This window comes from Rhinolophus sinicus, linkage group LG10 (genome assembly GCF_036562045.2).
Source record: "Rhinolophus sinicus isolate RSC01 linkage group LG10, ASM3656204v1, whole genome shotgun sequence".
Lineage (NCBI taxonomy): Eukaryota > Metazoa > Chordata > Mammalia > Chiroptera > Rhinolophidae > Rhinolophus > Rhinolophus sinicus.
Genome location: NC_133759.1, coordinates 56,032,738 through 56,045,384, shown reverse-complemented (window position 1 = coordinate 56,045,384; position 12,647 = coordinate 56,032,738). Strand labels below are relative to the sequence as shown.

At 43.2% G+C, this 12,647-nt stretch overlaps 1 protein-coding gene across 20 annotated transcripts in view; it reads left to right on the top strand.

Annotated features, from left to right (window-relative positions):
• Positions 1–12,647, top strand: part of CADPS (calcium dependent secretion activator) — a 463,055-nt gene that overhangs the window by 304,076 nt on the left and 146,332 nt on the right. For all 20 annotated transcript variants that reach the window (XM_074313221.1, XM_074313220.1, XM_074313225.1 and 17 more), the window contains exons 10-11: positions 2,713–2,821; positions 8,906–9,118. In XM_074313221.1, the coding sequence (XP_074169322.1) occupies positions 2,713–2,821; positions 8,906–9,118 (322 nt within the window). The remainder of the gene's footprint in view (positions 1–2,712; positions 2,822–8,905; positions 9,119–12,647) is intronic.

Sequence of the window (12,647 nt, the reverse complement as noted above, 5' to 3'; positions counted from 1 at the left end):
CCTGCCCATCCCATGATTTCATGAGACAGGACATACCAGCTAAAAATCCCAAAGATGTAAAAACTGTGGTCCTTTAAGTCCTCCCCTCAAAAGTGCACTCTCAGATATCACTTGAGATTACTAGCGCTTTCTGTTTTCTGTTGTTCTAGTCCAGGCTTTTAACCAGGGGTGACTGACTCTCTAACATATATTCTAGGCTCTTTTATGCCGTCATTACAACAGCACTAATCATTAATTTTCATTAAATATAGTTTAAGTAGAATTTTACTGTGACAGACAAACATGCCTTTGACTGGGAATAGCTTTCACTTGGTGATGCCTTACGGAAGCTTGAAAAAATATCAACATGCTCCCAAACTTGGCTATTTCTGCCCTCTCAGGTACTCTAGAGAGACTGAAGGTCCCCCCAAACTTGCAATAATTAGAAATATTCAAAGAGAAATTACCTCCCCCCCCCCTTTTATTTCCTAAAGTAAGTTGCCAAATCCCAAGTTAAAACTCAAGTTTATTTTAGCCCATTTGTCAGGACAACTTCAGCAGTATTACCAGAAGAGGGCAGCAGCATACAGGGCTCGAAGAAAGCAGCAACTAAAATAGAAGAAAAATCAAAAAGCCCAAAGCATGTAGAAATAGTAAATTCATGATCTTGAAATAACACCCTTCTGTTGTGATTTTTCTTCTGATCTCAAGTGAGTGTCTGCATCTCTCTATTTGTTTGGCTAATCATCACATTAGCAAATTGTATCACCTCTTTTGTTGACAGAGACAGGTAAAAATCACTTTCCAATCCTTCCAGGAATGTCTGTGCTCACTGTCATGCTGGGGGTTGGGGGGGTAAGCCTGGGGGATCCGTTATCTGTGGGACCAGTAATAAGCTGGAAAAGCCTGGTGTTGTACTTCCAGTAACATGTAAATTGGGAAGGACGAAAAAGAACCTCTTTATTAGATTATACGTACTCAAATTTCTGGAACCAATGAGACTCAATTAGTGAACGCCCACTGTATGATGGATTTAGTTTTTGGGAAGGGGAATGTAACCAAAATGTATGACTCCCTAGGCCACCTTCAAGGGATTTATCATCTAGTAGGCAAACACACCTACTCAGCAATGCTATATTAGAATGTTAGTGTCAGATGCAAGGAACCTGCTTACGTAAATGCATATGTTATTTGTTATGTGTCACACAGGCTGTATAAAGCCCTTCACGGCTCAATTAATCCTCTAGCACTAATAAGGTGCAGGTATAATACAGATGAGGACTTTGAGACTTAGGTAGGTGACAGCTTATCAGACCTGGGATGGGGTCCCCAAGCTCACACTCTTAAGCCTCACTTTCAGAAGAAGAGGATGTTACTGGATGTTCTGCTCATTGCAAAGAATAATGCTTTCGACTTACGGAAATGCTCTCAGTCACCTAGCCTTGTTTCCCTTGGATCTCACCAAGACCTTGCAGCATAAAGAACATGTTCTGCAAACTGTGCATCATAAAGAAACCAAAGTTGGGCAGAAAGTTTTCATCAGGACCAACAGAGGGCAGCAACAGACAAACCAAGCAGTAAAGCGTCCTCCCACAGAGCCCTTTCTGTCCCCACGGGGACCTGCAGGGCTGGAGAGTGCCAGTTCTCTATCGCCATTTTACAAAAGACAAATCTCACCATGGAGAAGGAGACTGCAAACATCCTCAGCAGGAATCAAAGTTCACTTAGAAAATGTCTCCTTAAATAAAGGGAACTAAGAGATAAGGGATGTGGCACTCCTTTGCTGAGATGTTTGACATGCGTGGATGGTAAATATGCCCACGAGCTCTTAGCCTCCAGCCCGAAGATGCTCGTTCTCCCACAGGCTCCTTGCAGACAAGCCAGATGCAGAAATGCTAGTATCCACACTGGATCTGCACACACCATGGCGACAGGGCCCTGAGGCCGGCCTGTGGCCTCAGAGTCCCCATCCGGCACCGGCATCAGGCCCGTGTCGGGACTGAGGGCTGCACCAGTGACCACGGCCATGCTGTCGGGGCTGAGGATGGCGCTACCATGATTGGCACGTAGCAGTCAAGTGCTCGTTGCTTATGACAGCGTGTCACTCCTGCATTTGTCTGAGATAAAAGGAAGATTTTTTTTAAAGGAACCAAAAGCATTCTTTCGGGGGAAAGAGAGAAGGGAGATGAAATGTGTGGCTTGATGCTGAGAATTGGTCTGCATAAAACAAATGCTAAAATATATTAAAAAGTTGGGCATAAATAAATGAAAGTGTAGTCCCTAACTTCTGACCAGGCCTATGGTTATGTCTGTGAACTTGGCCGTCTCAGCTAAGGCCGTAGTCCTGTTAGGTATAACCTATACAACTGTCACTATTCAAGTTTTGACCTACAAAAATGGCAACTTCATGTAGCTTAACCCAATTAAAATAAGAGCAACAATGATAATAGCTAACTGTTATCAAGCATTACTAAGCACCACTCAGTCTTCACAATAGGGAGTGAAAACGTAGCTTCTCAGATTATATCCAGCCTATAGATGAGATAACAGAGAATCAGAGAGGCTAAGTAACTTGCTCTATATCACACAGCCAGGAGGTGATGAAACTCAATCTGAACCCAGCTCCCGAGCCACAGGGTCCCAGGGAAAAGGACATGCTTAAAGGGTGAGGGTTTCTTCAAGGAAGGTGGGCTCTCGGGGACCAACCTCACTCTCTGTGCTTTCCCTTCCCAGGTCAGTCAGTATACCTTCGCCATGTGCAGTTACCGGGAGAAAAAAGCAGAGCCTCAGGAACTTCTACAGCTGGATGGCTACACTGTGGATTACACCGACCCCCAGCCAGGTACCCACTCACCCTGTAGGCCATGAACCTACAAAACTCCCCCTTCCCGGATCAATGGTCAAATAATATTTGCTGGGCATTTGCTCCGTGTTAGACATTAAGCCGTCCCCAGGATTTCACAGGTGACCAGGACAGCCACAATCCCTGATCTTATGGAACTTCTATCCTGGTTGAGAAAATGCCATGCCAATCAAGAGCTTTGGTTTTATTCAAGGGATCCTTATAAAACCAAAAAGAAAACAATGTTTTTCTTTCACGTAGCTGTGCCCACATACATGTACTCCACCCTACAATGCTAAAAAAGAAATTCCTGAAAAAGAAGTCCTATATGTATACCAAGGACTGACTGAGAGTGTGTGTGTGTGTGTGGTTTTTCACCAGTGATGTGTGACCTAGGCAGGTACGCTGTCTCCATGTCCAAGTAAGCCTGCGCTGTACATCCATACCTGCTATCTACCCTTCAAGGTTGGCTGATGGCTAACCTTGAAAAGAAAGCCCTCCCTAAATGTCTTTTTTCCTAAGAACACACCAATCCACAAGCATAGACATCTAAGCTCCGAAGCCTTATGTAACTAAGAGAACCACACAAATGGTAGTATTTCTCATGAGTTCTGCATCCTGCCCCCTCACACCTCTCCCCCCCATACACACCCATTTTATCTTTTTTCCCAGAAAAAAAAATGAATAGAAATCAGCCTCAAAGAACCTTCAAAATGGGGGGGGGGGGTGTGAAATCATTTCAGCATATTAATGAACAACGAGCACCAACAGCCCTCTCCCAGAGAAGTTTATTTTTATGCCAAATCTGCACAAGGAAAGCATTTCCAACCATACTGCATTATTTGGCCCAAAACCTTTTTTTCTACTCCCATATTGCTCTTCCACATGCAACAAAATACACATAAAAGAAAAACAGAGATAGAGAGAAGATGGGGTGTTAACCTGAAAAGGTGTGGCAGGGAAGGCCTTAGGAAAAGTAGCACCTTCAGAATCCCAAACCTGAGTGACTTGGACCAGCCCCACGCCCCAGGACTTTCCAAAGTAATTAGCATCCTACCAGAGCATGATGCAGACCACATGCGGCGTGACTTAAAGGCTCTATCTGGACATTTTTCATAATGAGTAGAACCTGTGAGTATGAAACAATTTCATGAAACATCTCGTTGAAAGGCCATGGCTCCTGCATTAACAAACCAGCCCTCAGGGTGTTTTGTGATCGTCTGTGATCTCAAACCATTGATTTCCCTTCAGAGAAATGGATTTGGTCTTTCCCAAAACCTGCATGTTATGGTGGGACGCTAAAGGGCCAATATGAGAAGGAGAAATGAGCACATCTGCTGACAGGAATTCCTTCTAAGCCAGTTCACCACTCTTTTCCTCTACGTGATTACACTTGGCCCTCACCACAATCCCACCCACGAAGTAGATAGGAGCACGATTATCGTTCCGTTTTATAAAGAAAGAAACTGAGCTGGGATTCAGGCTCTTGCCCATGCCACCCTTTGGCACTTGTAGTAAAACATAGCTATGTGTACAGCTATAGCAAAGCTATAGTTGTTATTTTTATCACATGAAGACAGAATCCTCTTCCTATGGGAGGGCAGCAGTGGGGAGAAAGCTGTTCTATCTACGTGCAAAGGGAGTGTGCACATGTATTATAGAAGCTTCTTTTTTTTTCACATTGATCCCATGGGATATAATTTATAAATTCCTTTACCAAAGATGTAAATGGAAAGTAAATTGATTATGTTCTTGAGAATAATAAGCAGTTTCTTCTCTGCCTTTCTGTGTGCCAAGTCCTATTTATTTTCAAAGTAGCATTTGATTGAAAATGAGATTTAAATACTCCCAATTGTCATAAGAGAAGTCTAACTCAGAATTTCTTAAAGATTGCTTGTTAAAAGTAGAAGTTCTAGGTCCCAAACCTAACCTATGAGCCAGAAGGGGGAGGGCAAAATCCTCATATTTCAATAAGCCCTGTAGGGGAGTCCTATACATAGTAAAGTTTTCTAGCTAGAGATCAAAATAATGTACAATTCAGCCAGTGTCCAGAAAGATGTGAGGGGCCTCCCCAGTGCGCCCTGAAAGGTGAGTTTGCAGATGGAGAAGGGACGTGTGAGTCCATCTGTTCCGCTCTCCCTCTTAGCCTCAGCCAGGCTGTTAGTGGAACCCACGGTGGAGGTGTTTATGGGGTAGGTAGCCTGGGAGCTGTGGATGCCCTTGCTTTTGTAGTAGCCAGCAATCCACTAGTCACCCAGACACAAGCATTTGCACTAAATCCACTCTGCCTGTTTAGGTCCTTGAAATACTCATTTTGGAATTGGTAAGGAATCACATGTAAGTTTTACAGATACGCTACTCATTTTAAGCTCAAGATGAAAATGCTTCACTTTACCTTTCCCTGGGTATGATTTAGAGAGTATGCAACGATCTCTCAATTCCTATTAGAATAAGTGATGCAGTCTTCAAATAAAAGCATATTCATTCAGAATAATTCAGTGGCACAACTTAAATGAGTGCATGGAATCTTCGACAACGTTACCACTATAAATAGACCACATCCATGCGTGCTGTTGGCCAGCCTCTCCCCCAGGGAGCTGGCCAGCGTATCTTGCCTGGTCCGCATGCATCCATTCCCAGATGTGTCCTCTTGTTCTTGACACGTCAGTACCTGTGGGGTGGTCCATGGAGAGCATGTGTACTGTCACACAAGGCATTGTGCAGATTCAGTCCCCAGGAATTGTTACTTTGGCTAAGAGTCTTCTGCCTTAAAGCATGGGTTGATGTTCACTTTGCTTTCTCCTCCCTTGGTTTCCTTTCCATTGGGTTGCTCTGCTCTCTCCTTGCTCTTGTTGGTGTGTCCTAGTCTCCCATGTTTTCTGAAAAAGCTCTATTGCTCTCTGCTGCTCTCATTGTCATTGCTTCTGCTGCTTTAGATGTTTCTCTTTGCCCTGCTCACTCCATGATTAGGCGTTATTCTGTTGTTGATAACTGGTCCTCACAGAGCTGTTGCTGTGTGCCCGGCCGTGTTGTCCAGGCCTTACAGACGTACAGCGCCGTAGTTACAATCATCAGCTCTGGAGTCAGCCGGGATTAGGAGCCCACCTCTGACGCTCACAGCCACACCTTGTGTTCATGGGCTAGTTAGCACCTTCTCTGTGACTCAATTTCCTCATTTATAAAATGGGAATAATAGTATTTCCCTCAGAGGGCTGTTGGGAGGATTAAAGAAAAATCTGAAAACGTCTTAGCATCTTTCTATCTCTACCTCTCCACTTCCCAAGGCAACCCCGTGAACTGACTTCTGACAGTAGCTGTAGGAACACAGCCTCCCTCCCCTACCTGCAGGCGCTGGGAGAAAAGGGGTTGCGCCAGGGACAGTTCCCACCCAGTGATGTCTCCCTGGGATTCACTGACTGTCAAAGTAGCTCATCCCGAAGTTACCATGACACTAGACTATGGAACGTCTTGTGGCCCACTCTTCCTTTAAGCTCCTCATGCTCTCTTGTCGGGGCTTAACGCATCCCTCAAGTTCCTCTTCCTCTCACCCCCTCCAGAATTTTCCTTCTTATGCCATCCATTCCTTTCATCAGGTTTTCCCAGCTTGCTAGCGACATCATCCTACCCAAATCACACATTTTAAAACCCTCCATAAGAAATTAGGCAAAATATTCCCTCATAATTGTAACCAAAAAGCTTTTATTAAAAGCTTCATATAAAGAAGTAGCTGTTTATTGTTCTAGAGTCCCTGGAAATTCTAAGTGTTAAACTACCAATACACAGCTACTCTTGTGGAATAGACACCTGAATTAATATTATCAACACAATGGAGAAATCTTCATGTCACCAGAAATTTTTTCCAATGTCAATGTCAAACAGGTTAGTGACTGGGCCTTGTTGGAAATTTGGGGGTACCAGTCACTCCAATTCTCCTCTCAAATTTAACTGATAATTTGGGGCATAATAAAGAACCTGATGAAGATATGAAGCTTTATTTCTGAAGAGAGTACCCAGTAACTCCAAAATATAGGCTTTGGGAATATGTTGACAGATACAATGTAACTTGGGTCTGAGCCCAAAGAGAGGATTCCACCTTCCTCTCTCTAAAGTTTAACCTTGAAAACTGCCTATGGAAAAAGATGAATCTATAGAGCAGTCATTCATCCATTCATTTATCCAAGAAGTATGTGTTAGGTACCTACGATATGCGCCATTCTAGGTAACTGGGACATAGCAGTGAACAAATCAGACAAAAACTCCCTGTCCTTATAAAGTAAATTATATAGTTTGTTAGATGGTGATAAGCGCTATAGACAAAAATGAAGTCAGATAGGAGAGATGAGTAATGAGGCGTGGAAGTCAGAGAAGGCCTGAACAAGAATTTGACATTTGAGCAAAGATATGAAGGGAGTGAGGGTAGGGATCATTCAGATATCTCGAGGAAGTGTTCTAAGCACCAGAAACAGCAAGTGCAAAGGTCCTGGGGTGAGAGCAGACCTGGAATGTTCAAGGAACAGCAAGAGGCCAGTGTGGCCACCATGAAGAGAGTACATGCATGGGCATATCAGAGAGAGAGAGGGGGTATTAGGAGATGAGGGTAGAGTAGTGGAGGGCCAATTCCTGTTGGGCCTAGCAGACCTTGTCAGAACCTGGACTTTTCCTCTAAATGAAATGCAATCACTGGCAGATTTTGAGCAAAGGAGTCACGTGACCTGACTCTTGTACTGAACCAATTACTCTGGCTGCCGTGTTGAGAATCAACTACAGAGAGTGAGGATGGAGGCAGACAGATCAGATAGGAGACAACTGAAATAATGCAGGTGAGAGACGAGCACGACTAGATTCCAGGTAGTAGCACTAGAGATGGGAGAAGGAGTCAGATTTTGCTATAATGTCCTGAAGGCAAAGCCAACAGAATTCCACTGGAAGGGGGTAGTGAGAAAAAGTGAGGAGTCTAAAAGGACCCCAACGCTGTGGGTTTGAGCAACTGCAAAGATGAGCTTAGCTTCACAGAAGACTGGGAGAAAGACCAGGAATTCAGTGTTGGATATAATAAGCTTGGGATGTTTATTAAATATCCATGTGAAGAAGTCAAGAAAACGGTTAGATTATTCAGATCTGCGTTTCAAAGGGAGAGATCCGGGATGGAGGGAGAAATTTAGGACCATGAGCATATTCGTGATATTTAAGAGTGGATGCCACCACTGGGGAGAGGGTGTAGATAAAGAAAGGATGAGATCCCAGGACAGAACACCTGGAGGCCGCAAGGAGGAGCAGGAGGAACCAGCAAACCAGCCTGGCAGTTAGCAGCCGAGGAGGGAGAAAGGTTACCAGGTGACCTGGAGCCCAGTGCATGTCAAAGGAAACAGCGTGTCAAGTGCTGCCAATAGGTAGATGGATCTAATAAAATGAGGACTTTGAATTGATCACTGGATTCAGCAAGTGGAAGTCATGGTGACCTTGACAAGTAGGGCAGTATCCTGATTTGGAAGGGGAGAGGATGTTAAGGCAGAATAGGGGAGAGAGAGAGACCGTCGGAACTCAAAGTGTGGTCCTAGGACCAGCACCATCTACATCGTCCAGGAGCTTGTCAGAAATGCAGTCTCGGGCTCTCTGGCGGACATACTGCATCAGAAGCTGCATTTTAACAAGATGTCCGTGGGATTCACATTTGAGAAGCCCTGGTACACATTCCTCTTGTACTATAAAGAGAAGAACAATAGGACAGTACCTGAAGGGAGATGTGGGGGCCAAGAGATATTTTTGTTGTTTGTTTGTTTGAAAGATGAGAAAAATAATAGTATATCTATAGGCAGATGTTTACCCAGCCAGCAGGCAGCCTGCGTGATAATTCCATCCCAGTGAGACACAGACGGAGGCAGGCACCATGCTCAAAACACCTCTTTAACATCATGGCCCCACGCTGTAGTCCTCTGGGTATCACACTTCCTGTCCTAGAGTTAGATAAATGGCTCCTCCCCTCTGCGGCCCAAGGAAAAGGCGCAGAAACCGCCTTTCTCAAGGCTCAGTCCGGCCAAGAACATTGCAGCTCAGCTTAGTAGTTTTTATTCCCTTTTATTCAAGGACTGGAGGGTGGCCGTGCCTTCTTCAATGCAGTCAAAGAAGGAGACACCGTGATCTTTGCCAGTGATGATGAGCAAGACCGCATCCTGTGGGTCCAGGCCATGTATCGGGCCACCGGGCAGTCACACAAGCCTGTGCCCCCGACCCAAGTCCAGAAACTCAACGCCAAGGGAGGGAATGTGCCTCAGCTGGATGCCCCCATCTCCCAATTTTGTAAGTAAATATGCCATTTGTTCAAAATAGCTCTGTAGAGTAATCTTCCAAAATGGAATTAGAAAATCTAGTTACGTTACCATAAAGATTCATAAATCATGTTTGCTGAAAAAGAATAGCGGATTCAGGAGGGAAAAGTCGGGACAAAAATGTTAGATGAAAGTAATTTTAAAGTGCAATACTTGACATTTCCCCCCAAGGACTAAACAAAGGGTAATATATTTTAGGTGGATTTTTATCTCTCTGTCTTAGTGACAGTTTGGAATCCACAGCCAAACATGTATTTGTTTGAGTTCTTCAAAAAGAGTAAATAATGTATGTCTTTGCTTCATTTCTTTCCATGAAAAGTAATTTTAAAATAGGGCTTGACTTGAAATAAATTTAAATCTGCAACTTCGAGCCACTTAAAAATAAATGATGACATTATCACACGCAGTGGAAAAACAAAACAAGAAACCTATGGTACCTATAATCCAATTCTGAGCTAAAATACCAGGACCCAAAAAGGAAACTGTCTCTTTAAACATCCCTAGTTACTATTCCAGTTTCTTCTCCTCTTACCTCTGCATCTGGTTTAATTCTCGCCCCTTTGCCATGTCTTCTTGCTATCTATGATGGTTTTTATCTCCCAACCCTTCTGATGCACAGGGTAAGGTGAAATCCAGCATACATTTGGAGACGTTTATTAAAACAGAAGATGGCAACATCGGAAACAAAACACCAAATAAAGTCATTCATTTTAGTTACAAACCTTTACCCTAAATAGAGATTTTTGCCTAACCAAGTCATTAGGGGTAACTCAGGAACAAGTCATTTTTAGCAATAATCATCATGATTCATTACTTTAGCGTGGAACCCACTCATTTGGTCCAGTTCATGAAGCAACTGTTTAGGTGATAAGACACTACTGAGGAAAACAGGCCAGATCCCTGCTCTCCGGATGCCTGAATCCTAGTGGGGAAGTCTGGATAGCAAACAAATCAACAAGTAAAAGGACAGTTCCAGACATTGAGACATACCATGAAGAGTGTCCCGCCTTAGTGACTGAGTGAGGGGAGGGGATATTAGACAGATGATCTGAGCTTGAGTCCGAATAATAGGGAGTCAGTCCCACAAGTATCTGTGGAATGAGAGCTGCAGCAGAAGGGAAGCAAGTATGGAGGCCCATAGCAGAAACCTGCCCTCTGGTACAGGGCTTGGACATAGTCTTTCCTCTGTTGCTCCTACACAAAATGTGCATATGGATAGAATAATTTTGCAGTGACAGCAACTAAATGAGGTAAATCCTCTTTCTGATGGAGTCCACTGCCATGTCCATTTCTGTCTAACAAGACCATGTTCGTAAGCCTTGTAACACCTTTGCTGATGGGGAAAAACCCTTTTTGGATGACAAATCCTATGAATTAGGTGCTCCCAGGAATTTGTCTCCAGTACTGATGGTTTCTTAAAGGAAAGTGCATTCCTTGTGGGACATTATAAATAATCACACAATCACTGTGGGTTTCCACACAAAAACCCTGAAAGAATAAGGAAGAGGTTGAGCAGGGACTTGGGGGAGAAGGGAAGGCCCTCCCAACAGCTACACCACCAAACTCCCCACTCTCTCCCTGGGGCGCTCAGGTTTACTTGAGAGCAGTAAGAGGAAGGCAGTATTTCTTTCTAATGGTTTAGTTGTTGGTTGAGATAAAGCATACCCAATATTTCTTTAATGTTTTTAAAAAATCTCTGTGATGGAATATTTTCTTTCATCTTGCCTGACAGTCTCCTTTTTAATAAATGTGGAAACAACACCTCCTACCATATTCCTCTGAAATGGAGTTATCTGTGTATCAGGAAAAGAGTTTTCTAATTATAACCCCCATCCAAATCAACCTCATAATACATGTATCTCAAGTGATAGTTGGAAAATTATGGTCTTATTTCCAAATAATCTCCATTTCTTTTGAAGTCATTTCAGTTTACATTCAGTATCTGTGTTCTAGCATCTGCCCATTTTAAGAACTTGGTTTCTTATTAGCCTCACATTTTCCTCACTAGTATGGAAAAGAGGAAGGACATTCAGGAGTAAAATTAAAAGGAGACCAGATAATGATTTGAAAAAGACGACTGATGGAAGTGGATAAAGAGGGATGGATATCCCTTCATGGAAATACACAGGGGCTCTTGATTTAGATTTCCCTCTATGAATAGGATTCATTTAGCTGTGAAATAAAGGCTAGTCTTGAGGCATCAACTGGAGGATTCAATTGAGTACACATGAGCTTGATATATGTCACTACCCTAGTTGACATAAGGGACTTTTATTAGACTGCATGTAAAGTCAACTAATTCATGCCTCTGGGATTTATCAGTATCTGGTTGGTGGAGCCAACCAGTATCTGGTTGGTTGGAGTATCTATTGTCTCCTTAATCACTACCCAAGAATGGGGGTTCTCCAGAGAGTAAGGTCCTACCACACCTACCAGGTTCTATAAGAACAAGGCCATCACTTTCAGCCATGAAGATTGTGCACTGCAGGAGGCATTTTTCACATAGACAAAGAGGTGAATGGCACCTATTGAGTTGTTCAGTGCCCAATCTGCACAACCATACACTATGACCCTGTAATAAATGACAATCCTTACTCAGAGCTTCAATCCAATAATGTTGAACCCAATAATCCCATAGTTACTCTATTACCCAAACACAGAGCCTCAACACTGCTCCTATCTATTGCTAGTTTAGGCACTTACTAAAAACTGCCGCCAGAGTACCAGCAAGTGAAGCATCTGTTCCCATAATTTAGCAACGGGCAGAGGAAACCAGTCAGGATTTGACCAACCTAACCTTCTGTACCTGATCCTTTGCAGTTACGGGTATATAAAACCCATGAGAAAGATCAAAAAAGGAACCAGGGATTTTCCATTCTGTGGTGTTACTGAATGGTTATACATAACAACCAAAAAAAATGGCTGGAGGTGGGAGGGTATATAATAATACTTAGAGGAGTATGCCACAGAATGGTGGTCATGTCACACTTGCTTCACAGCTGCGCTGAATTTACTAAATTCAAACCATCACTGTGAAACAGATCAGTCAAAACACACAGTGTTCATTCTTAGGGTGACGAGCTCATCCAGATTTGCCCACGACTTCTGGGTGTTAGTACTAAAGTCCTGTGCCCCCAGAAACCCTTCAGTCCTGGGCCAGCTGGGACAGATCGCTCACCTGGTACTGCCAAGCAAGGTGATAGAAAAAGGAAAAAACAATCACAACATAGTAATAGATAGAAAATGTTGATCCTTCACTTACCTTTGGTTTTCTATGTACACATTGGTTTGCTTTAAGAGTCACATCTCAAAGTCTAAGTCCATCCCAGATTCTCTAACAAAAAGAGTAAAAACAATCAAGTATTGCATTTTAAAAAGGTTTCCTTGACTTCCAAAAGGTAAGGGTCATTGTTAAATACGTCTTGCTATACACATGTCATCATATCCTGGTTTTGAATATTTGTTCAAAGCATTTGCCATTCTTGCAAGTGAAGAATTCT